At 41.7% G+C, this 26,600-nt stretch overlaps 1 protein-coding gene across 2 annotated transcripts in view; it reads left to right on the top strand.

Moving 5' to 3' along the window:
* The window catches only part of GTF2E2 (general transcription factor IIE subunit 2), a 110,907-nt gene that overhangs the window by 41,419 nt on the left and 42,888 nt on the right, over nt 1-26,600 (top strand). For both annotated transcript variants that reach the window (XM_074228272.1, XM_074228271.1), the window contains exon 3: nt 6,049-6,140. In XM_074228272.1, coding sequence (XP_074084373.1) covers nt 6,049-6,140 — 92 coding nt within the window. The remainder of the gene's footprint in view (nt 1-6,048; nt 6,141-26,600) is intronic.

The raw sequence follows: 26,600 nt of genomic DNA, 5'->3' as shown, positions 1-26,600 counted from the left end.
CATCTTGGGGCAGCTAGATTGTGCAGTAGATAGAACACTGACTTTGGAGTCAGGAGGATCTGAGTTCAAATTTATGTTAAGACACTTAATATTCACTTAGTTGTGTGACCCTAGGCAAGTCACTTAACCCCATTACCTTGTAACACTCCCCCCACCCCAAAATGGGGTCTAAGGAGGATGATACAGGGATAAATCAAGATCATGTAGAAACATCAGTTGACTAATAAACTATAATCAAGAACAATTTGAGTTTCCATCAACTTGGCAGAGATGACAGAAGATGAAAATGGTACCTTTTGTTACAGGGTCTGCAGGATGATAGGTGCACTGAAGTTGTCTTGGGGGCTCTGTGGTCTAACTTGGTTTTCTCCTGTCTGACTGTTCCTTTGTCTTCTTTGTTCCTCTCTCTGAATATGAGCAGCCCCAAAGTTCATTCTTAGCCACCTTCTCTATTCTCTGATGATTTTGGGAATCTTCCTGAGTTAATTTGTCACCATGGGGATGCCCTCTCCAGTCCATAGGTGTTTGTATGTCCGTGTGTGTATGCAGATACACACACACACACACACACACGCACACACATATATTTATATTCCCCCCTCCCTGATCTCTTTCTTAAACTCTGTTCCCCATCATCTTCTTTGTACTTCTTCTTTTTTTTTTTTTTTTGCAAGGCAAACGGGGTTAAGTGGCTTGCCCGAGGCCACACAGCTAGGTAATTATTAAGTGTCTGAGACTGGATTTGAACCCAGGTACTCCTGACTCCAGGGCCAGTGCTTTATCCACTACACCACCTAGCCGCCCCTCCCCATCATTTTCTTACTCTATATCTCCACCTCTGTGTTCATCAGCATCTCCTGCTTAATCTGTGGAAAATGAAATTCATAATCCTTAAGACTTCACAATCCTTTCAGTCACTGAGACTCCTAAGCTTTGGAGTCATCTTTGATTCTTTGTTCTCTTCCATGTGTGATCAGGTGCCAGCCCTTGTCAATTCAGTTGCCAACATGCCCCCACTGCCCCTTCTCTAACCCACACTTCACACCCTAAAGTCACACAATGTTATTCCCCTGGTCCCGAAAAGAGTCAATGTCAACTCCTCCATCTTTCATTTCGAATTCTCCACCATCTGACTCCAGCCTTGCCTAGGTGATGTAGTAGATCAGATGCCAGGCTTGGAGGTAGGAAGACCTGAGTACCAACCTGTCCTCATATATTTCCTAGTTGTGGAAGTTGCTCCTGCTTTCTATTTGGAGTTAGCTGCCTATGGTCACTAGTTTCTCTCTCCCAGGATAGTTGTGAGCATCAGATGAGATCTGATAGGTGCCATATAAGTGGCTTCTGTTACAGTCATCAGGTTGGGCAGTGGATAAAGTGCCAGACCAACAATCCGGAAGACCTGAGTTTAAAGTTGTGTGATCCTGAGCAAGTCATTTCATCTTGTCTGCCTCAGAGTCCTCAACTATGAAAGGGGAATAATGACAGCACCTCCCTCCCAGGGTTTTGAGGATCAGATGAGATCATGTCTGTGAAACAACATAGTAGGTGCTATCAATGTTAGCTGCTGAGTTGTTTTTTCCACATACTGTACCTTTCAACCAAACTGACTGATGTGGTGCTCAGCATTCTGTCCTAGAGCTTACTCTAGGCATTTGCAGGGTCTCATCTTCTCATCTAGGTGGTTCCTTATGCTTTCTCTCCTTATAGCTTGCCCTATAATTCCTCTTGGAAACTTTTCTTTATGTCACCCCTACCCCCCAAACCTTCCTTAACTCTCTCCCTAAGCACTTTGCTTGAACTCTCTTTTCCTAGTCACCCCCTATGTAGTATCAGGTTCACCCATTTATATGTTGTGCATCCTTTCCTCAGCCCCTACCCCTTGGAGAATAGACTTGTTTCTATTTTTTTGCATTCCTCTAGCACTTTTGTAGGGGGTCAACTGTCCAGTTGTTATTTATTTGAGTCATCCTTCTGTGGGTGTTTTTACCTTCTTGGAAGTCCTGGAGATAAGTATTTAGTTTGAAATAGAGAAGGGAGGAGGGTAATATTTTTTTTTAATTTCCAAATTTATTTATTTTCACATTACTGCACTGGTCTTTTTTGTTTTTTTGTTTTTTGGAAAGGCAATGGGGTTAAGTGGCTTGCCCAAGGCCACACAGCTAGGTAATTATTAAGTGTCTGAGGCCAGATTTGAAGTCAGGTACTCCTGACTCCAGGGCCTGTGCTCTATCCACCGTGCTACCTAGCCGACCCATTGCACTGCCTAGCCGACCCATTGTACCACCTAGCCGCCCACTGCATTAGTTGTGTTGTAAAAGTAAACATGGCCCTCCTCCCCCCATAAAGATTGAGGAACCTCAAGAAAAATAAGGTGAGAGAAAAAGGGGAAAAAAATGTGCTTCATTTACCCTTAGCTCTGTCTCTGGGATGAATCACATTCTTTCTCATAAATCTATCAAAGAAGTTACTTCAATATTTTTTTCCCACAGTTACTATTGTTAATTGTATTTCCCTTCACCCTATTCCTCCCCAGCCCCATTTATTTTATTCTCCTTTCACCCTGTCCCTCCTCAAAAGTGCGTTGTATCTGATTACCCTCTCTCACAAATTTCCTCTCTTCTGTCTCCTGCATCCCCTCCCCTTTCTCTTTAGGGTAAGATAGATTTCCATACCCTATTGAGTATGTATGTTATTTCCTCTCTGAGTCACTTCTGATGAGAATAAAGGCTCACTTATTCCTCCTCACTTCCCCTCCTTGCACTCCATTGCAAAAACTTTTTCTTGATTCTTTTACGTGAAATATCTTAGCCCATGCTAACTTTTCTTTCCTTTTCTCCCAGTCCATTCCTTTTTTTCGCCCATTAACTCCATCTTTATATTATACCTTCATATTTAGCTCCCTCCTTTGCTTTGTCTATATATGCTACTCCTAACTGCTGTAATAAATGAAAAGCTCCATATCAGTATTATCAGTATCATTTTCCCATGCAGGAATACTTAGCAGTTCAACATCATTAAGTCCCTCCTGTCCACTTTCTCTGTGCTTTGCCTGAATCCTGTACTTGAAGATCAGAATTTCTGTTCAGCTCTGGTCATTTCAAAAGGAAAGTTTGAAAGTCCCCTATTTCATTGAATGTCCAACTTTTCCCCTGAAAGAGGATGTTCACTTTTGCTGAGTATAGAGATAATACTTTTATTAAAACTGAGAAGAGAAGGTTTGGGACTCAGATCCCAGAACTTCTTGGTACATAATTAGAACTGGACCATTTATATCTGTGGCAGGGTGAGGTTAACAGTTTAAAAAATTGGAAAAGCTTTAGTTTTCTTTTTCTCACTAGTTGGAGGAACGGGTCTTAGGTGGAGAGATACCATAGAGAACCAGTATTTTGAGTATGGAGGACTATGCTCTGAAGAAAATTTGTCATAATCAGAGTAGTGTTGCACAGTTTCTATGGGCCATTTAGAGAAATGTAGGAATAACTTTGAGATGACTTAGGGCCTTTTTGGTAATTGGATTATTTGCTTATAATTATTGTGATTTAACAGCGTGAACAAAATTTTGTCTATCAATGATTTGGATAGGTAGTTTTTTCAAGAAGTGTTTTATTCTGTTACTTCTCAGCCAACAGATGAAAGCTTGTCTTGAGGAGAGAGAGCCTTGAGTATTTCTGTTATTGTGTTAAATCACATTTTATGACTTGTAGATAAATGAGCATTGCCCCTTGTGCCTATTTTTCCATTTTCTCTCTCAAAGTTCAAGTGTTTCAACCACAAAGTTCAGACTGATTTAGGGTTTAAAGCTTAAGGAAAAAGCCAAAAATGATTGCTAAAGAATTGTGGGGTGGGGACAAGGGGAAGTTTAATTAAAAAAAACAAACAACTGCTCTGCCATAGGGGTTTGTTGGAGAACTAAGGGTTTCCTTTTGTTTCTATTTTTTCCCCTTAATCAATAGAAAAAATAGTATTGAATCTCAGTGAATTAATTATTTATGAAGAAACTGGAAGATGCAGTAAAACTTTGAGCATTGGCCAAGATGGGGAAGTTGAGGAGACAGACTGTCCAGGATCAGCTCTTTCTCTGGAGTGGGATGTTTTGTTTTCATTTTTGCCTTTCTTTGTAGGCCCAGGGCTTGCACACTGCCTGGCCCATGGTAGACTCTCACTTGATGTAGAGACTAGAGAACTGACCTTGGCATCTGGAAGACTTGGGACCAGGTCCCACCTGAGGTACTGGCAGGATGATCCAGAGGGAGTCCTTGAAGTTCTCATTTGTAAAGGAAGGGGCTTTGATTCAACCACCTCTCAGTTCCCCTAGGATGGAAATAGACCCCAAACCTGGATTGGATTGCTCAGATAAAATTGCTAGTTTTTAAAGAACTTGTGCTCCTCTTCTCTGGCTTCATCAGGGTATTTTCATTGTCAGATGGCATTTTCTCTCTCCATCCTCTAGCCTCAATCAGTGCTGAAGAAGAGAGGTCATTGTTTCTTGGACCAAGCTGGCCCCTGGTTCTTTCCTGGAGGTGAGCAGCCTCATGTTCCAAGCCCTGCCACTCAGGATTCCTGGGGGGCAACTCGCTCCTGGGGATGCTCATATGCTCACTGCTTTTGCAGTCATTCTGTCCAGGCTAGCCTGGTGAGTTTCCCGGGGCAAGTGGAGGGGTCGAGACGTCTGGGATACGGAAAGTAGCATCTTGTATTTCGTCTGTAAGGCATTTTCCTCCCTTTCCACAGTCCTGCTGAGGTAATTCCAGGGTGGTTGTAATGTTCTGCAATGCTCTTTAGCTCTGTGCAAGAAGATTTTGTAGGTTTTGTCACATTTTTCTTCCTTCTATTGATTGGTCATCTCTCAAGAAGTCTGGTTAAGGTGACTGAGGGGTTCTTAGCTCAGAGAAAGGGACCTGTATCCATTAGTGACCACTGTGCTGGTTCTTAATGAAAATGCCATGAGAAGTGAACTGGGAGGCCAGGAAAGGGGGAGGCATAAGCCAGTGATGTCCTGGCTTCCGGCTTTGCTGGTAATGCTCCATATCAGAGGGGCTCTAGGAAGCCCAGTCAATCCACTCTTTGGGAAATTTAAGCTCATGCCAACTGTACTCTCCTCTTGTCTCCTTCCTGTCTGTCTTGCTTTAGCTTTAAGATCCCTTTCAAATGTTCCATCTGATTCATTGCTTTGGTGTTCCTGTGATTAAGTATTGTTACTAAGCAAGTGACAGATGGGTTGATTTTTGTTCTTTTCATGAGCCCCCCCTCCCCATTCAGGGAACTAAATGCTGCCCTACAAGTAGGATGTGCACTTTGATTAGCAGTGATGAATTCTCTTCCCCCATGCTTTTCTGTAGTCACTATAGGAGGTTAGTACTGTATTGTGTAGGAGTGTGTGAGTAGGATGTATCCTTCGACTAGCAATTATGAATTTTCTTCCCCTGTTCCCCTCCCACATCCATCACTGTATGCACTGTGTAGGAGTAGAGTGAAGGGAGCCTGACAAAGTATAGATGGATCTGCCATCCAGTTCCTTCCTGTCCATTGGGGGTTGGGGAAGATACAGAGGCAGCAGCCATGCCTATCTGACCCTTGATGCTGGCAGTGTGCTTGGCCCAGGTCAAGCTCCTTCATCCCACATTGCTTTGATTAACTCCAGTGATAAAGAATGGGGTCTGTAGACACTGATCTCCCTTCAGAGCTTCCTCTCTGGCATTCCCCAATGGAAGTCCTCCTACCAAAACGAAAAGTAACAGCATAAAACCTGACTTGATGGAAGACAAATCCAGTCTGAATTAGGGGACTGCTATATTAGAGCATTATTTTAAAAGAAAAAATCGAATTTATTACTTTGAGCTACTGATTGTATGGAAATCAACATTTTTTTCTCTTTTCTTAATGGAGAAGAAAGATTGTGATTTTTCATAGTTTTTTGTTACCGATATTTTACTCTCTTGAGAAGGAAATTCAGTTCTCTTCTGACTGTAGAGAAGTCAGACCCAGAATTTAAATAAAATATAAACTACTGTGGAAGTATTGAAAATGTCTTCTTTTTTCCTCTTACAGATCACAGTAATGGAACATTTAACTTCAAAGCCCTTTCTGGAGGCTCAGGATACAAATTTGGAGTTCTCGCAAAGATTGTCAATTACATGAAGGTACTACACACTTACCTTAAATAATAATTTAATAATTAAATAATAACACACTAGGGCGTGCCAAAGTATCTTATTGGAAAAGCAACATTCAGGGGGTAGCTAGGTGGTGCAGTGGATAGAGCACCGGACCTGGAGTCAGGAGGACCTGAGTTCAAATCCGGCCTCAGACACTTAATAATTACCTAGCTGTGTGGCCTTGGGCAAGCCACTTAGCCCCATTGCCTTGTAAAAAAAAAGGAAAAACTAAAAAAAAAGGGAAAGGAAAAGCAACATTCAGAGTTGGATTTGTTGGGATGTTTTTACTTCTGGTCTTGAACATTTTTCCTAATTTGATAGTAGTTCATTTCATTTTATTTTTTTATTTTTTTAGGTTTTTGCAAGGCAAAATGGGGTTAAGTGGCTTGCCCAAGGCCACACAGCTAGGTAATTATTAAGTGTCTGAGGCCGGATTTGAACTCAGGTCCTCCTGACTCCAGGGCCAGTACTCTATCCACTGCACCACCTAGCCGCCCCAACTCATTTAATTTTTTAAAAATTTAATTAAATTAATTTTTTTATTAAAAAACATTTTTTTACTCCCAACTACAAGCAAAAGCAAGTTTCAACATTTAGTTCCAAAACCTTGAGTTTCAAATTCTCTCCTTTCCTCCCATTGAGAAAGCAAGTGACTCGATGTAGGTTATAAATGTGAAGACATGGAATACATTACCACAATAGTCATGTTGTAAAAGTAGACATAATCCCCCCTCCCCACAAAGAGAAACCTCAAGAAAAATAAAGTGAGAAAAAAAGTACTTCATTTTGTATTCAGACACCATCAGCTCTTTCTTTATTCCTACAGTTGCTATTGCTAGCTGTATTTCCCTCAATCGTAATCCTCCCCTCTCCATTTACTGTACTCTCTTCACCTTGTTCCCTCCTTAAAAGCTTATTGTATCTGACTACCCTTTCCCACAATCTTACCTCCCTTCTATCACCTACAACCTCCCTCCCTTCCCCATCACCTTTCTCCCATCCCTTTCCTCTCCTTTTTTCTTCTAGGGTAAGATAAATTTCTATACTCAATTAAGTTTGTATGTTATTTCCTCTCTAAGTCACTTCCAATGAGAATGAGGACTCACTCCCCCTTAACGTTCCCTCTCTTTCACTCCATTGCAAAAGTTTTTCCTTGCCTCTTTTATGTGAAATAATTTATCCCATTCTACTTCCCCTTTCCCTTTCTCCCAATACATTGTTTTCTTGCCCATTGACTCCATCTTTTTAATATATTATACTTTCAAATTCAACTCCCTCCTGTGCCTTGTCTATACATGCCCCTTCTAATTGCTCTAATAAATGAGAAGATTCATATGAATTATCAGTATCATTTTCTCATGCAGGAATACAAGCAATTCAACATCATTAAGTCCCTCATAATTTACCCTTCCTCTCCACCCCCTTCTATGCTTCACCTGAGTCCTGTACTTAGAGATCAAATTTTCTTTTGAGCTCTGATCGTTTGAACGGGAAAGTTTAAAATGGTCTTCATTGAAGGCCATCTTTTCCCCTGGAAGAGGATGTTAAGTTTTTCTGGGGAGTTGATTCTTGGTTGTAATACAAACTCTTTGCCTTCTAGAATATTATATTTCGAGCCATAAAGCCCTTAATGTAGAAGCTGCTAAATCTTGTATTAATTTGACTGTACCCCCACAATATTTGAATTGTTTCTTTTTAGCTGCTTTTAATATTTTCTCCTTGACTTGAGAGTTTTGGAATTTGGCTATAATATTCCTGGCAGTTTTTATTTTGGGATTTCTTTCAGAAGGTGATCGTTGGATTCTTTCAATTCCTATTTTACTTTTGGCTTCTAGGATATCAGGGCAATTTTCCTAGAATTTCTTGAAAATTGAAGTCTTAAGTTCTTTTCCCAGTCATGACTTTCAGGTAGTTCAGTAATTTTTAAATTATCTCTCTGGGATCTGTTTTCCAGGTCATTTGTTTTTGCGGTGAGATAGTTGACATTTTCTTTCAGTTTTTCATTCTTTTGGTTTTGTTTTATTGTTTCTTGATTTCTCACAAAATCATTAGATTCCCCCCATTTTACATTTGAAGGAATTATTTTTCTCAAAGGTCTTCTGATTTTTAAACCATTCTTCTCATTGACTTTTTGAACTGCTTTTTCCATTTGATGGAAAAAGGTGTTATTTTTTTCAGTTGTTTTGTATCTCCTTCTCTAAGCCGCTAACTTGGTTTTCATAATTTTCCCACATTGCTCTCATTTCTCTTACCAATTTTTTCTCTGCCTCTCTTACTTGATTTTCAAAACTTTTTTGAGCTCTTCCAAAGCCTGTGACCAATGCCTGTTTTCTTGGAGACTTTGGATATAGAAGCTTTGACTTTGTCATCTTCTGAGTGTGTGTGTGTTTTGATCCTCCATGGGACCAAAGTAATTGTCTGGTCAGATTTTTTTTTTTCATCTGTTATTTGCTCATTTCCTCAGCCTGTGGCTTGATTTTAACTCTTTGTTAAGGTGTGGCTCTGCATCTGGGATGGAGGATGCACTATCCCAAGTTTTTGAGGGTTTTGCAGCTGTTTTTAGGGTCACTCTCCAGGGTTCCATCATGGTCTTATGAGAGGCTCTGACTGCTTTGCTGGCATGTGGATAACCAGAAGCTCTCCCCCTTGTTCTGGAGCTATGAGGAAGGTCCCTGTTCCACTAGGGCAATATGGGGCCCCAGACTGTGACAGACTGTGAACAGTATGGGCAAAGTACCAGAGTCCTGTCCCAGGGATAGTGAAGAGACCTCTGCAATCTCCCCCGACCCCCTTACCATCTGTGGGTTGAATGCTCTGGAAGCAGTTGCTGGGTGACTCCCCAGACCTGCTTCTGGTTCCTGGAGCCAGGACTGCACTGCACAGAGTTTTCCTGCTGACCTTCCAAGTTATCCTTGGCAATCCCTGGGCTGAGAGGTCTGGAAATTACCACTGATGCCATGGACCAAGGATCCACCAAGGACTCAGGTGCCCTTCGGGCTGTTCTTGGGTGGCTGGAGCCAGTTTACCCCATTGCAGTGCAGGCTGTGCTTCAACCTTTTCTAACCCTGGTGTAACAGACCCCCCTTCCTGTGGATCTTCCAAGTTGTCTTGGACTGGAAAATTGTTTCCCTCGGTCTTTCTGTAGGTTCTGTCACTTTAGTTAGAGTCATAATTTAAAGGCTTTAACCTAGTCTGGGGAGCTTCTGGGATTTCCTGCCTTCACTCCTCCTTCTTGTCTCTGTCCCCAGGAGTTCTTACTTCCCCCCATTGTTCAGTTTGCTCTTTTAATTCCTCCAAACTCATCCCTCAGCAACTGCGGTTGATGCTGGAGATGCAGAAGTAAAGATGCATATGTCTTTTCAAGTTAGCCTGTAATCTCTTGTTCTCAATCCTGAAAGAGAGTTGAAAGTAGAATTCTGTTTCAGAACTTGAGGCTGCTAGGAGTTACCTGGGAGGAGTCTGGATTTCAGTTTCGGTTCTGTCCCTAGTTACCAGGCCTGTTGCCTGTTCTCAATCCTCATTCTTCTCTTTTTTGCTTTCCAGAAAACATTTTTAAAATAGATGAATTTAAGCACTCTCTCTTGGTTCTGCTTTTTCCACCACCTCATCTGCTTGCTCATCTTCTGTGTCATTTCCACATGAGTGTGACTCCATGGCTCTGTCCTGGACCAGCTTTATTCCCCCGCCATTGTCTCTTGATGACCTTAGCAGTTCTTAAGGTTTAGTTATGATCTCTATGGAAATGTTTTGGGGAGGAATGAGAAGAAGGAGAGAACAGGAATCACAATTCTTTTTTTTTTAAGGTTTTTGCAAGGCAGAGGATTTAAGTGGCTTGCCCAAGGCCACACAGCTAGGTAATTATTAAGTGTCTGAGGCCGGATTTGAACTCAGGTCTTTCTGACCCCAGGACCTGTGCTCTATCCACTGTGCCATCTAGCCACCCCAGGAATCACAATTCTTTAGCAACTTCTTGATTAACAGTGTAGACATCCTTCAACCAGCTGGTAACCCTAATATTGAGAGCCCAAACCATTATTTTTTTTGTTTTGGAAGGAAGAGTTTATGAGTCCTTTGTCACTCTTGGAAGAGATATAAAACAGAACAAATTAGGTAGGGATTCAGTACAGGGATTATATAGTGGCATTAACTGTTCAATAGATATTTTATTATTATTTAAGGCAGTGGGGTAAGTGACTTGTCCAAGGTCACACAGCTAGGCAATTATCATCTGAGACTGGATTTGAATTCAGATCCTCCTGACTCCAGGCCCAGTACTCTATCTACTATGCCACCTAGTTGCCCCATGGGAGTAACTGTTGATTGTCCTTGGACAAGAAATGCCTGCTGTTTTATCTAAATTAATTTATTTAATAATTGTCAAGGTATTTGGTTGCCAGCCCCCTCATATCCTGTTCTTGAAGTGAGAATGTCTTTCCATTTTGATAACAAACTATGTCAGTTGCCTGGCAAATATTCCCCCAGAAATCCCTCCTTTTCCTTTGATTGAGTCACCCTTCCCTTTCTCCATTACCCTGAGCCATTGAAGGTGCTATCAGCAGGATAAGAATATAGTCCTTTGCTTTTGGTTTGACCTCCTGTCTTTGACCCATATTCTTCAGATCCCCCACCCCTCTGCAGCACATCTCTTCTGAGAGAACTTGGTCCACTCAGGAGATTTGACAATTGCCAGGTCTCCCCATTACCAGCTGGTTATTAGACATGTTGAACTGGATGTCCATTAGGCATTTTGAATTCACTCTTTCCTTCCATGCCCTCCCATATTCAGTCTCTGCTGTTACTATCCTTCAAGTGACCTACTCATTTCACCATTCACAATATTTTCTCTCCTTCTCTCTAGTCAAACAGTGACAGTGCTCATCCAGCCCTTCTGTGCCTCAGGTTCAATCTGTTTCCCTCCCTTCCTCTTGGCGCTCCCCACCTCCAGACTCTCCCCACACCAGCCCCTCTAACATGTGTCCACCATGTCCTTGTCCTTGGCCTCTCCTAGTGAAGTGAGTTCTCCCAGTTTCCTGTGACCTGTAGAATTGTTTGACACTTGCAGCACTTCCAGCCACTCTCTAGCTTATGCAGCATTCTCTTGCAGCCACACTGTGTTCCGCCAATTTCTGTTCCTTGGCAACCACACTTCATCTACATCTATGGACTATTGAACTGGCAGTCCCCCATGATGATCCCCCATGACCATAATGCTTTCCCTTCTCACCTTCTCTTAGGATTCCTGAACTTCAAGAGTCAGCTCAGACACTCCCTTCAGCAGGTGACCTTTCCCAACCAGCAAAGTTTCCCCATCACTCCCCAACTTTTCACGCCTCCCACCCTGAGGTTACCTTTCATCTGCCTTCCCTGGATCAGGGCCTGTTGATACACATACCCTTATCCAAATGGAAGCACCCCAAGGCCAGGATTTGCTGTTGCCTGTCTTTGTCTCTCCAGCACAGTGCCTGGGGCTTAGGAGATGGAGTGAGGCCTGGTCAGTGGTCTATGATTGACTGATGGTCACTGTTCTGCTCTGTGACCTGTCTCTGAGGGCCTTTCCTTCTCTGAATTCATAGTCTTGGGGTCTTGCTACTTCTCTCTGTTGTAGTCTTTATATGAAGGCAGGTAGAAAGCATGTAGTGTGCTGGGCCTGGGAAGATCTGGGTTCAAATCCAGCCTCAGATACTGACTGGTTGTGTCACCCTAGATAAGTCATTTCCCCTCTTGCCTCAATTTAGAATGGAGCTCTTCATCAAAGGCCCAGCTCCCAGGTCCTTGTGAGCATCAAATGAGAGCTGGATTGGAAAGCCTGGCGCTGAGGAAGCTCACCATGCATGGTAGCTGGGATTATCATGCTGAACACTCAGTTCCATTCTGACTTCATTCAAGACTTTGTTGCTGTTGGATCAGTCACTTGAAGGCTCCTACCCTCAAGAAACTTGTAAGGGGAGTTGACCCCACATAAAGAGGAGGAGCGGGGAGGCTAGGTGGAGCAGTAGATAAAGCACCGGTCCTGGAGTCAGGAGTACCTGGGTTCAAATCCAGTCTCAGACATTTAATATATTATTACCTAGTTGTGTGGCCTTGGGCAAGCCACTTAACCCCATTTGCCTTGCAAAAAAACCTTAAAAAAAAAAAAGGAGGAGCATTAGCAGTCTGATTTCATTATAACTCCAGAACTGGAAGGGGGTGGTATAGAAGTGGGGCTGGAGGAGGGTACCTGCTGGGATCCCATGGACCTGGAGGGGTAAAGGAGCCTTGCTCTGTGTCAGCTTTTATGAGTGTGGTTGATTCTACTCTATCAAATATAAAGTCTCATTCTCAATATAGCCTTTAGGATTATCTATGAAGTTCAAGGATGTAATAACCAAGCTCTGATCAGTGTTCCTAGCGCTTCCTTGTTTGCTATGACAATCTCTCCATTCCTTTCTCCCCCCTCCTTTAATATTGCTCCTTTCCTCCACTGCCCACAAATTAGATATTTTGAACCTTAGATGAATAAAATGTTGAATTTTCACTTGGAACCATTAAGTAAAATGAGCTTACATGGTGTCCACTGCTAAGAACCAGTCTTCACAGGGAGGCTAGGTGGCACATTGGATAGAGCACTGACCCTGGAGTCAGGAGTACCTGACTTCAAATCTGGCCTCAGACACTTAATAATTACCTAGCTGTGTGGCCTTGGGCAAGTCACTTAACCCTATTTGCCTTGCCAAAAAAAAAACCCTTAAAAAAAAAAGAAACAGTCTTCACCTTCTGCTCTTTGGAACTCCTCATGATTGTTATCGTTACTCAGATCACACCATGTTCTTGGTGTTCTTTTCATTTATGTTGTAATCATTGTATAGATTATGTTTCAGAGCTATTCCTTATTTCTTGGTGATATTTCATGAAGTTTATATCTCATTTTGTTGAGCCACTCCCCTGTCATTCAGTGTACACTTCATTTCCAGGGTTGGTGTGTGTGTGTGTGTGTTGAGTATTTTGTTTGTTTTTTGCATCAAGGAAGAGGACTGCTGAGAAAAGTTTGTTCATGTGGGACCTTGCTTTCTGATGTAGCCTAGTATACTACATCAGTCTTCCCTGAACAAACACTGATGGCTTGGTGATCCTGCCTCTTTCATAAACCTGACCCTTGTGACTTTTCCCACCCTCCCCCAATGCTTTAGCCCATTCTCTTTTGCCCTTATTCAGTGGAACACTTCTTCATTATCAGTTCATTCCTTTTATTCATAGGAGAGCATGTTAATTCTTAACAGGAGATGAGGAATTCCATTTCCATCAGAAACAGGTAATTAAGCACTAATTATGTGCAAGTCATTTTTCTTTTTCTTTTTTTGGTAATTTTCAACAATCATTATTTTTAGAAAGTTTTGAGTTTCACATTTTTCACCTCCCTCACAGAAAGCAATCTCATAGACTGTACAATCTAAGAATATACTAAACATAGGTCCATATTAATCATGTTATGCAAGAAAAACCAAATTAAAATGTGAAAAAACATTAGAGAGGGAAAAACATAATACGTAAGACAACTTTTAGGAATTGAAGATAGTAAACATTGGTCTGCATTTAAATTCCACAGTTCTTCTCTGAATATGAATACTATTTTCCATTGCAAGTCTTTTTTTTATTAAAGAAAATTTTCCCCCAGCTACATGCAAAAAGAAGTTTCAACATTTACTTCTAAAACCCTGATTCCCAAATTCTTTCCCTTTCTCTCACCCTACTCCCCCTCATTGAGAAAGGAAGTTACTTGGTGTAGGTTAAAAATGTGTGATGATGGAAAAACATTACTACAATAGTCATGTTACAAAAATAAGGGAAACCAAAGAAACAGAAATCTCAAAAAAGTGTGCTTCAGTCTATATTCAGACACCATCAGTTCTGTCTTTGGGATGAATAATAAGCATTCTTTACTATAAGATGGACTATAAGTCCATCAGAGTTCTCTTGGGTCACAGTGTTGATAAGAAAAGGTAGGTCACTCATAGCTGATCATCCTGAAGCACTGCTAATACTTTGTATATGGTACATTTCCCATTGCATCCGTTCATGTAAGTTTTTTATTGAGAGCATTCTGTTCATCATTTCTCATACTAGAGCAGCATTTCATCTCAATCACATACCACAGCTTGTTCTACCATTCCCCAAGTGCTGGGCATCCTCTCAATCTTCAGCTACTAACCGCCAGAAGAGAGCCCCTATTATAATCCCTGTACTTATAGATTCATCTCTTCTGGAATATAGATGTAGTAGTGGCACTGCTATGCCAAAGGGTAGGCATGGTTTTATTACCCTTTGGGCATAGCTCTAAATTGCTCTACAGAATTGTTGAATCATTCCACAACCCTTCCACCAGTGCATCTTTGTCTCAATTTCCTTACATTTCTTTCAACATTTGTTATTTTCTCCTTCCTATTAGTCATCCAATAGGTATAAGGTAGTATCTCAGAATTGTTCCAACCCACATTTCTCCTATCAATGATGAGGTGTAGAACATTTTTTTTAGGTTTTTAAGGGGGTTTTTTAGGGGTTTTTTTTCTTTTTGCAAGGCAAATGGAGTTAAGTGGCTTGCCCAAGGCCACACAGCTAGGTAATTAGTAAGTGTCTGAGACCGGATTTGAACTCAGGTACTCCTGACTCCAGGGCCGGTGCTTTATCCACTGCGCCATCTAGCCACCCTAGAACATTTTTTAAAAAAGATTTAAAATATTTATTTATACATTACTAAAATAATCTTGATGTAAGAGTAAACGTAACCCCCCCCCCCCCAAATATAGAAAAACCTTACAAAATATAAAGTGAGAGAAAAAGAGAAAAAAAAATTGTACTTCAGTCTGTGTTCAGATACCATCAACTCTGTCTCTGGGGTGGATCACAATTCTTTATCATAAATCCATCAGAGAAGTTGCTTTCATTTTTTTCACACAGTTGCTATTGCTAATTGTTTTTCCCTCTATCCATTCCTCCCTACTCCTATTTATTCTATTCTCTCTCTCTTTTCACTTTGTCCATCCTCAAAAGTGTGTTAAAGGGCAGCGAGTGGCGCAGAGGACACAAGCCCAAATCCTGCCCCAGACACCCACATGCTCCTGGGCAGGCCACCCAACTCCACCACCTTGCAATATGTCTTTTGCATCTGATTACCCTCTCCTATGATCTTCCCTCTCTTCTATCACCCCCACACCCACTCCTCTCCTCCTGTCCCCTTTCTCCCATCCCTTTCTTCTCTTTTTTCTTCTGGAGTAAGATAAGTTTCTATATCCTATTTAGTGTGTATGTTATTTCTTCTCTGGGCCATTTCTGATAAGAATGAAGGCTCACTCATTCCCTTTCGTCTTTTCCCCTTTCACTCCATTGCAAAACCTCTTTCTTAACTCTTTTATGTGAAATATCTTAGACAATTCTACCTCTTCTTTCCCTTTCTCCCAGTCCATGCTTTTTTTTTTTGCTCCTGACTCCATCTTTATAATATTATTATACCTCCATATTCAACTCCCTTCTGTGCCTTGATTATATTTGCCCCTTCTAATTGCTCTAATAAATGAGAAGGTTCATATGAGTTATCAGGATCATCTTCTCATCAGGAATACAAGCAGTTCATCATTAAATCCCCTCACAATTTAGTCTTCCCATCCACCCTTTCTATGCTTCACCTGAGTCCTGTACTTGGAGTTCAGACTTTCTGTTCAACTCTGGTCATTTCATCAGGAAAGTTTGAAATCCATCCCATTTCACTGAATATCTGTCTTTTCCACTGGAAAAGGATGTTCAGTTTTGCTGGGTAGTTGATTCTTAGTTGTAATCCAAGTTCTTTGCCTTCCAGAATATTATATCCCAAGCCCTTTGAGCCCGTAATGTATCTTGTATATTTGAATTGTTTCTTTCTGGCTACTTGTAATATTTTCTGCTTGAATTGGGAGTTCTGGAATGTGACTATAATATTATTGGGAGTTTTCATTTTGGGATCTCTTTGAAGAGTTGATCGATGGATTCTTCCAGTTTCCATTTTACCCCCTGCTTCTAGGATATTTTGAAAAATAAAATCTAGGCTCTTTTCCCAGTCATGACTTTGAGATAGTCTAGTAATTTTTAAATTATCTCTCTTAGATTTGTTTTCTAAGTCAGTTCTTTTTCCAGTGACATATTTCATATTTTCTTCCAGGTTTTCATTCTTTTGGGGTTTTTTTTATTATTATTTCTTGATTTCTCACAAAAATCTGCAGCTTCCCTTGGCTCCATTCTACATTTGAAGGAGTTATTTCCTTCAGAGAGCTTTTATAACTCCTTTTTCATCTGGCCAATTCTGCTTTTTAAGACATTCTTTTCCACATTGGCCTTTTGGACTGCCTTTTCCATTTGAACCAAACTTCTTTTTAAGATGCTATTTTTTTGTAATTCCTTCTCCAAGCTGCTGGCTTGGTTTTCATGATTTTCCTGCATTACTCTCATTTCTCTTCCCAATTTAGCCTCTACCTCTCTTGCATAATTTTCAAAATCTTTTGTGAGCTCTTCAATAGACTGAGACCAGTTCATATTTTTCTTGGAGGACTTCGGATGTGGAAGCTTTGATTTTTGTCATTTTCTGAGTGTATATTTTGATCCTCTGTAGGACCAAAGTAATTGTCTCTGGTTGGATTTTTTTTTCCTCTGTTGTTTGCTCATTTCCCTCTGACTTGATTTTAACTCTTTATTAAGGTGGGACTCTACTTCTAGGGTGTAGGAGACACTATCCCAAGCTTTTGAGGTTTCTGCAGCTGCTTTCAGGGATATTTTCCCAGGGAACTTCAAGTTCTCAATTCCCGCAAGGTCTTATGGGAGGTTAGGACTTCTCTCCTGACCTATGTGCTGGCCTGTGGATGATCACAAGGTCTCTTCTCTGCTTGGAGCTGTGAGGAGGGTCTCTGCTTTGCTGCAGGTAGTAAAATTACTTTATGCTTCTACTCCTCTTCCTGGGACTGGAGCTCGGACTGCAACCTGAATCTGAGTATGGGCAAAGCCCTTACCATTTGTGGACTGAGCACTCTGGAAGTAACTGCTTGGTGACCTTCTGCCAGGTGACTTCCCAGACCTGTTCCTGGTCCCCGAGGGACCAGGTCTGTGCTGAGGCCTTCGCTGGACTGGTTCCACTCTCACCTTGGTGTGGCAGCGTTTTCCCACTGACCTTCCAAGTTCTCCTTGTCATTCTCTGGGCTGAAAGGTCTGCCCACCACTGCCAGAGAGCCAGGTGCCCCACTGTTCCTATTAACAGACCTCTCCCATGGATCTTCCAACTTGTCTTGGGCCGGAAAATTGTTTTACTCAGACTTTTTGTAGGCTCTCCCACTCTAGAATTTAGTTAGAGTCATTTAAAGGCATTTTGGGTGGTTTGGGGGAGAGCTCATTAGGAGTCCCTGCCTTTGCTCTGCCATCTTGGCTCCACCCCCATCACAAGTCTTTTATAATTGTCTTTGATTATTGTACTATTGGCAAGTCATTTTTCTATATGTTGCAAAAAGAAAAATGTCCTGTCCTCTGCCTTCAACTTGTTTACATTTCCCTGGAACAAAAACTGACAGCAAGCAAGAAGTGATGGTGGAAGAGCCTGTTGGAGGAGAGAAACAGAGAGATGATAAAATCAGGCCTTTTCTTTATCTATTGAGATAGTCTTAAGATAATTATTTTTTCTTCTTGTTACAGTCAATTAAACTTATAGTTTTCCTAATATTGAACCCTGAGTTCCTAGTAGAAATCTACCCTGGTCATAGTATGTGATCTTTGTAACATGTCGCTGTAATCTCTTTCCTAGTATTTTAGTTAAAATTTTTACATCAATATTCATCAGAAAAATTGGTTTATAGCCATCTTTCTGTTTTGACTTTCCCTGGTTTTAGGTAGCAAGACTATATTTTTACCAGAGAAGACATTTGGGAGGACTTCTTTACCTCTTTTTTTTTTTTTTTTTGGATTTTTTTTTTCAAGGCATTGGGATTAAGTGGCTTGCCCAAGGCCCAAGCTAGATAAGTTATTAAGTGTCTGAGGCCAGATTTGAACTCGGGTACTCCTGACTCCAAGACTATCCACTCTATCCACTGTGCCACCTAGCTGCCCCTTAGCTCTTTTTTAAAAACAGTTTAGTGGTATTGAACAGTTAATTTCCTGTTCTATTGCTCTGGGCAATTTATACATACATATACATATATATGTATGTATGTATGTATGTATGTATGTATGTATTTTTTTTTTAGTTTTTTTTGCAAGGCAATGGGGTTAAGTGGCTTACCCAAGGCCACAGAGCTAGGTAATTATTAAGCGTCTGAGGCCAGATTTAAACTCAGATATTCCTGACTCCAGGGCTGGTGCTCTATCCACTGTGCCACCTAGCTGCCCCCAATTTACATAATTTTTAAAAATAGTCATCCATTTCATTTAGATTGGCATATAGAGGGTAAAATAGTTTCTCATAATTGCTTTTATTGGCTTTTCATTGGTTGTGAATTCATCTTTTTCATTTTTGATATTAGTGAATTGGTTTTCTTTTTTTTTAATCAAATTATCTAACAGTTTCTTTTATTGCTTTGGTTTTTGTTACTCAGTTCAATTTTTTTTTGACTTTCAGTTTTGTTTCTCTCTTCCTTGACTTTTAGGATTTCTATTTTGGTGTTTGTTTGGAACTTTGTATATTTCTAGTTTTTTTTTAATTGCATACCCAGTTCGTTAATCTGCTCTTTCCTTCTTAATGTAAGCATTTAGAGATCTGCGTTTTCCTTCAAGTACTGCTTTGGTTGCATCCCTCAGATTTTTTTTGTATGCTTTTTCATTATCATCATCAATGAAATTATTGTTTCTTTGATTTGTTTTGGACTCACCTATTCTTTGGGAATTTTTTATGTAGTATCAAGTTAATTTTTAATCTGCTTCAAAGCTGTTTTATTGATTATGATTTTTACTGCATTGTATTCAGGAAAAGATGTATTTAATATTTCTGCTTTTATTGTTTGTGAGATTTTTTATGTCAAAATATGGTTACTTGTGAAGAAGCCTTGCACAACTGGGAAATAAATACATTTCTTACTAAAGAATTTGGATACCATGCCATTTAGTGAATATATATTCAGTGTTGATATTAAGTCATTGTTATGATATCTTTTAGCAAAATGTAGTTCCTCTGTTTATTTCTTTTAATTTTTTTTTTTTAGGTTTTTGCGAGGCCAATGGGGTAAAGTGGCTTGCCCAAAGCAAGCTAGGTAATTTTTTTCAAGTCAAAGAAATTTACTTTTATTAGAAATATTCTGATAATTGATGCACAAGTGGCAATGTGATTTGAATTAGCTGTTAATTACTTTAGTTTCCCCCCTTTTCTTTTGTATATAAATCCTGAAGATTTTGCCAGTCATTTAGTTTTAAAATAAATGGGTTTCAAATGAGTTCCTCACAATGCCTAGAACTGTGGTTTTGATTTAGTTACTAAATTTGCAGGGGCATCTCATAAAAGGCAGACATGAACCAAAAACAATGACAAGCACCCTCACACCAGTGCAGGCAGTCTCATGACTTAGATAAGCCCCCTCCTCCAGGCCACACTAGCTAAAGTGAGTGAGTATCAGTTCCTAGCACACATGGTCAGCTTCTGAATCCATGGCTTCCATCTGCTCAGGCTCTTCTTCTGGCTGCTCCAGATGTCCCATCACTGGAGAAGACCACACATCCATTCCGTGTTCCAGAGAAATGTTATGGAGCACACAGCAAGCTAAAATAATGTGACTGGATTTTTCAAGAGTACTGCAGGGCTCCCTTGGATCCATTCAGGCAACGGAATCTCGACTGGATGGTCCTAAATGTCTTCTCAATTACATTATGAGTTTCAGAATGGGCCATGTTATAGTGATATTCTGCAGGGGTTCCTGGAATATGAAGTGGGGTCATGAGCCAGGTGCAAAGGAAGAAGGAGCTATCACCCAGGAGCCAGCAGTCTCTGAGAATGCCTGCTTCAAACTGACTCCTCACAGCCGACTGCTGCAAGACAGCCTAGTCCTGGAGACTGCCTGGCCAGTTTGTCTCCATGTTCAGCAAGGCCCCTGAATGTCACACACCATCAGACAGTTTAAAGAGTGCAGGCCCTTCCGGTTCACATAGGACAGGTCTTCGGCATTAGGAGCCTTGATCCCCACATGGATGCAGTTGACGACTCCGATCACGCCTGGCATTCCTGCTAGCACATAGAATTTGTCCTTCAGACTCTGAATAGACGTCTCATCTTCTGGGAAGTGGATGAATTGGGAGGCCCTTTCTACCAGGGCTTCTGTGACATTGGCAACGCAGCAGCACATCTAAGCCTGACTGATGCCAGTGGTATCTCCCATGCGGGTCTGAAAGGAGCCGGAAGTATAAAAACCCAGTGCTGCAAGGATCTGGGTCTCTGGGCTGATGGCCCTGAACCATTGAGTGGGTCGAGAAAGGCTGGCTCCTAAGAGATCCATCAAATAGTAAATTAATTGTCGTGGAAATCCATACATAGCCATAAGGCATTCATCAGTCACATTGTCAAGCTTAAAGTGGTCCAAAGTCCAGTGACTTCGGCCATAAGGCAAGAGGTCACAGTCTAGAACGGTTCTTGGTATGGCCATGCTGACTTAAGTTAGTGGTCCAGAAGCTCTATTAGGACAGCCGGAAGCTACATGAGGACCACTCGGAATTTGAAAGTTAGCCATTTCTTAAACAGTTTAACGATTTGTCTTCTTGTCTTGAGGTCAGCACTCTCCAGATGCTGGACATGGGGCCTCCCCCCAATCTCAGGTCCCTCCTCACGTGCCGGGGCCACAAGCCTACTCTGAAACTGCCCTTCTCAGGGTGCCCGTGAAGGCAGGGTGTTCGGGCGCCCCCAGCAGCTGACGATGCCTGGCCCATGGAAGGGCCTCTCTCGGGAGAGGCCGCATCTTCACACCGGGCGCCTGGGTGGACCCTCATAGCCCCCATGGGGGAGGAGGCCGAGGGAGGGGGGGTGAGGGGGTGCCCCATGTGGTGTCGGGGAAGCTCAGGAGGACAGTCGCTTGCTCTGCAGGGCCTGGGTTTGAATTCCACCTCTGGGCCTGTCATTGGCCTAGCTAAAGGAGGGCCCTCAAGTCTGTGGGCCCCCCCCGCCGGGTCTGATCCCATCCAAGGGGCCAAGCCCCCAGCACACCCGCCCGCCTGGAGTCCCCAGCTGCAGGCAGCTCCAGGCTCCCCCACTGGGCCCTCCTGGCCTCACCCCTGCCCGCCACCCACTGTGCCAGGCCCGCGGAGCCGCCTCCGCCCTACCACCCAGCTAGGTGATTATTAAGTGTCTGAGGCCAGATTTGAACTCAGGTACTGCTGATTCCAGGGCCGGTGCTCTATCCACTGCGCCACCTAGCCACCTTGTCTATTTTTGTTATTGTTTTATATGAGATCATGATTGCCATTCCCACCTACTTCAGTTGTAGCATAATAGATTTTATTCTAGCCCCTTATTTTAACTTGATGTTTAGTTTTCTATTTCTTTTTTTTTTATGATTTTTTCTTTTTGCAAGGCAATGGGGTTAAGTGGCTTGCCCAGGGCCACATAGCTAGGTAATTATTAAGTATCTGAGGCTGGATCCGAACTCAAGTACTCCTGACTCCAGGGCCAGTGCTCTAGCTGCCCTGTTAGCTTTCTATTTCTGTTTTGTGTTTTTTGTAACCACATTTTGTGGGGTTCTTATTTTTAAATCTATTCTGAATGTTTCCATTTTCTGAATGACTTCATCCACTCTCACATCTACAATAATGATTGCTGAGTATTTCTCTCTAACCTGTTCTATTATACTCATCCTTTTCTTTTTAACCCTTTCCCTCTTCGAGTCTGATTTATTTCTGCCTCCCTTAATCTGCTCTCCCCTTTACTTCCACAGGGCTCCCCCTCTCCTGCAATCTTTCTTTTAATCCTTTTTCCTCCTCTTTTCTTTTCAGGTAAGATGAATTTTGCTCTTTACTTGGGTATGCATGTATATTCTTCTGTCTTCAAGTCAGTTCTGATGAGAGTGATGTTCAAATATTGCCTGCTTTCCCTTCTTCCTCCTTCATTTTATAAAATCTTTCTTACTTGTCCTACTTATTGAGATAATTTCCCCCAATCTTCTTCTTTCTGTCTTCCCTTTCCCAGTATCCCTCTTTCTCATCCTTTCATTCTTCTTTTGAGATCATCCCAGCAATCATAAAATCATTCCAGGTATCTAAGTAGATGCCCTCTAATGGACCTATTAATTATGGAGTTCTCAAGGATTACATGTATCCTCTCTCCATAAAGAAGTAAACAGGTCAGCCTTATAATTTATCTTTCATATTTCCCTTTTTATGCTTCTCTTGACTCCTGTGTTAGAATGTCAAATTTTCATCAGGATTATATTTAGTTTTGTTGAGTGGGTAGTTTTTGTTTATAATCCTAGTTTCTTTGCCTTCCTGAATATCACAGTCTTAGTTCCCTGTTTCATAATGTGGAAGCTGTGAAATCTTATGTGATCTTGATGGTGCCTCTATAGTACTTGAATTCTTTCTTTCTGACTGCTTGCAATGTTTTCTCTTTAAAGGGAGTTTTTGACTATCAAGATCCTCGGAGCTTTCATTTTGGTAATAATAGGTAGATTATTTCAACTTTTACTTTGTCCTCTGATTCTAAGATTTGGGGGCAATTTTCCATTATAATTTCTTGAAATGTGATGTTCTGGCTCTTTTGGGAGGGGGCGGTTCATGGCTTTCAGTTGTTCAAAGAATCTTGAGTCTGTTTTCTCAGTCTGGTTTGGGAGTCCCCTGGGACTCTCTCTACCGTGGTGCTTCCTATCAAGGTGTTCAGTCTCAACCTTCCCTCTTATTCTGTGCTCCTAGTTTCTCTCCAGTGTACACAGATCTCATTGAACATGGCCCAAATTGTGCTACTATCTTGACTTCACCCTTCCTTCCTGACTTTAATATTGAAGGTTTTTAACATGATTTTAGCTGTCCTGCATGAATCAGGTTCATCTATAAAACATAATTTACCCTTTACTGAATTTTGACTTGCAGTTACAATGGCAATATGAAAGGTTTTAGAGGAGCTCAGCTCTCCTACTTGTAATCCAGCTTCAGAAGGCAGCAGATGAAATGATGATTCAGAAGTCCATATTGAAACATCAGCAACCAGCCCTCATCCAGCCTTGGACTGTGCTGAGAGATAGCCAAGAGAAATTCGTGAGTGTTGGGAGAGGGGGCCTGCCAGCCTGTTGCAATATTTGCCCAGAAGAGCTTAGGGAAATCAGCCAGAGCCTGATCCCAGGGACTTCAGAGCCTGCAGCTTTCCCACCAGGACCTCTATGGTTCTCAGACCTAAACACTGTGGGAAAGCCTGGAGATCACCAGATTCAGAGCTAAGAATTTCTGGGAGGACTGAGCCCTGACACACTCAGACCAAGGACACTCAGTGGGGTCCTGAAGACCTTAGCAGTCTCGGGCAAGTGCTAAAAGCTGCCAGCCTCCCAGCACAGGAACATAAGGGGGGAGTGCAGGCCAACGCCAGGATCCTGAATTCCATGCAAGAGTGTGGGAGGGAAGGGCCTGTCCTTGGCTAAGTGTCAGAATTAACTGCGGCGAGAATGAGAATTGCCAGAAGACCCTGAGGAACCCAGTGAAGAAATATTACTGGTCAAGAGACCTGAGAGGCAAACTCAGAAATGGCCCAATGTGAGAAAACTGCTCAGCCACAAGGAACACTTGGGGGCTGGAAAGAAATGAAGTGAGAGATAGAGAATGAGATTATAAAGGAGATAAGCTCTATGTTGGAAGGAATTGGAAAGAAAATAGCTAAGGAGCGGATTCCTTGAAAATTGAAATGAAGCAAACCACTCAACTCCATGAGAGTGAGAAATATTAGAATAAAATCTCAATATTGGAAAAAGCAGAATTGTAAAGGATCAATAACAACTGACATGGAAAATTGGTTCAGGAGTCTCTGAAAATCATGACCAAATAAAAAGGTCTGAATGGAATTCTGGAAATCCTAAAGGAAAATGAGCCCGGTCTGTTAGAATAAGAGGGGAATATCAGATAGAAAGAAGAGACCAAGGCACCTCCACACTGAAAACTCTGGAGTCAGGTAGCCAGAAAGAGAGTTCAGGTGCTAAGGAGTCAGAACCAGGGCCCCTGAACACACAGCAGCGTCCGGCCTTCCAGAAAGTGAACTAAAATCTCTCACCTTGCAAGGGGAAGGAAAGTGGAGCAGTGGAAAGGACTTTGATGATTGTTTGAGGAGAAGACCCCAGTCCAGGAGAAACTTTGAGATGTAGCAAAGCTAAATTCAAGAAAAACCTGGGAAGGTCAGTCTGAGCAATCTTGCAGGTGGTATGAAAAGGGATCCTGTGAATAAATTCCATCAGGGAGTGGGAAGAGAAGTGTCCTACCACAGGCCTCATGCCTTGGAGGGCTACAGAGGGACTTTGAAAAGATTACAATTTTGATTGGTTTTGAAGGTTTTAAAAGAGGAAAGAAAAGGGACAGGAAAGAAATAGAGTAGGGGACAAATTAGCAAAAAAAAAAAGTGGAGGAGCAAACTTAGCATTTTTCTTGATTGGATTATGGGAAAACAGGAATGTCCAATTATAAAGAGTCCAGGATTGATCAGGAGTCTCACTTTTGTTTTTTTTTTTAAGGATTTTTTTTTTTTTTTGCCAGGCAATGGGGTTAAGTGGCTCACCCAAGGCCACACAGCTAGGTAAGTGTCTGAGACCGAATTTGAACCCAGGTACTCCTGACTCCAGGGCCCGTGCTTTATCCACTACACCACCTAGCTGCCCCTAGGAATCTCACTTTTAGCTGAGCCTACAGAGGAGCCCTGGGTATGTGCAGGCAGCTTGGGGTAGAAATACATTAAAATGCCTTGGGGACCAGATAGTCAGAGAGGCAGAGGAAGGAGAATTCACATGTAAAATACACTTTAGTTTCTGAAGATGGATCAGCAGGGAGAGATTGGAGGAAAAGTCAGGAAGTCTGAGAGCAGCAGATGCTTCTGATCTGACTGGGGCTGGGTGGAGTGGGACAGGAGTAGAAGCAGAATGCTCAATTCAGTTTTGGTCTATGCAACAGGCCAATGACATTTCTTCTATCTCCCCACTTTCTATTCAAAGCAAAGAGAGGAGAAATTGTAAGAGGACAGGCCAGAAGGAAACTCACAACTAAATCACAGCCAAGCACTTAAATGGGACAGAGAATGGCAGAATGGATTGGAAAAAGGAGTTCAACAAGAGGTCCTTTATGCATTTAAAACAAAGATGTTAAAATGAGGACCAGAGCAGAATTTAGTCCGGATGAATGAACTCAGAACATGAGCTCAGACTAGGCCACAGTAAAAGTAGATCAGCAGGTTAAAAGAAAGCAACAGGAAGCTCACTACATTTTGCTGGAAGACACTAGGCAATGAAATAGGATCAATTTTAATATAGATGCATCTAAGTACTGTAAGTTAAGTTAATCAAATTAACTTTGTATTTAGAAATAACTTACTTTTTTAGAAATAGTAATATTTCATTTTTATCTCATTTTTTTAATTTCAACATTTTATTTGTTTTACAATTATATACAATAGTAATATGTACCCATCATTTTTTGCAAGGCTCTGAATTCTACAATTTTTCCCCTTTCCTCCCTTCCCTCCCCCCCACCAAAGGCTGTCTGACAGTCTCTTCATTGTTTCCATGTTTCCAGTCCATTCATTGATGTAAATTGACATACTCCCCCCCCCCCCCCAAGAAGATGGGAAACCTCAAGAATAGAGAGAGAGAATGTACTTCAGTCTGTGTTCAGATTTCAATGGTTCTGTCTCTGGGGTGAGTTCCTTTCTTTATCATAAGCCCACCAGAGAAGTTGCTTCAATATTTTTCCCTCAGTTGCTATTACTAGCTGTACCTCCACTCTATTCCTCCCCACTCTTATTTATTCTGTTCTCTCTGTCCTTTCATTCTGGCCCTGTCCAATAGGTGTTGCATCTGAGTATCCTCTCCCTCGATTTCCCTCTCTTCTATCACCTATTCCCCCCTTCCCTACCCCCCATTCTGCCTCATCCTATCCCTTTCCTCCCATCCTTTTCCAGGGCAAGAAAGATTTCCTCACCCTATTAAGTGTGTATGTCATTTCCTCCCTGAGCCATTTCTGATGAGAATGAAGGCTCACTCATTCCCCCTTGTCTCCCCCCCACTCCATTGAAAAAGCTTTTTTATGTGAAATCTCTCAGCTTCTTCATCTCCCTCTCCTTCCTCCCAGTACTTTCCCCCATTGCCCATTGACTCCATCCCTTTACCACATCATACCATTATATTCCGCTCCTTCCTATGTCCTGTCTATATATGCTCCTCCTAACTGCTCTTATAAATAAGAAAGTTCATTTATGAGTTATCAGTATCTTCTTCCCATGCAGGAATACAAACAATTCAGCATCATCAAGTTCCT

Source organism: Macrotis lagotis, chromosome 3 (genome assembly GCF_037893015.1).
Source record: "Macrotis lagotis isolate mMagLag1 chromosome 3, bilby.v1.9.chrom.fasta, whole genome shotgun sequence".
NCBI classification, from domain to species: domain Eukaryota; kingdom Metazoa; phylum Chordata; class Mammalia; order Peramelemorphia; family Peramelidae; genus Macrotis; species Macrotis lagotis.
Note: the sequence above shows the minus strand (reverse complement) of the source record. Positions and strands in the feature narration are given on the sequence as shown.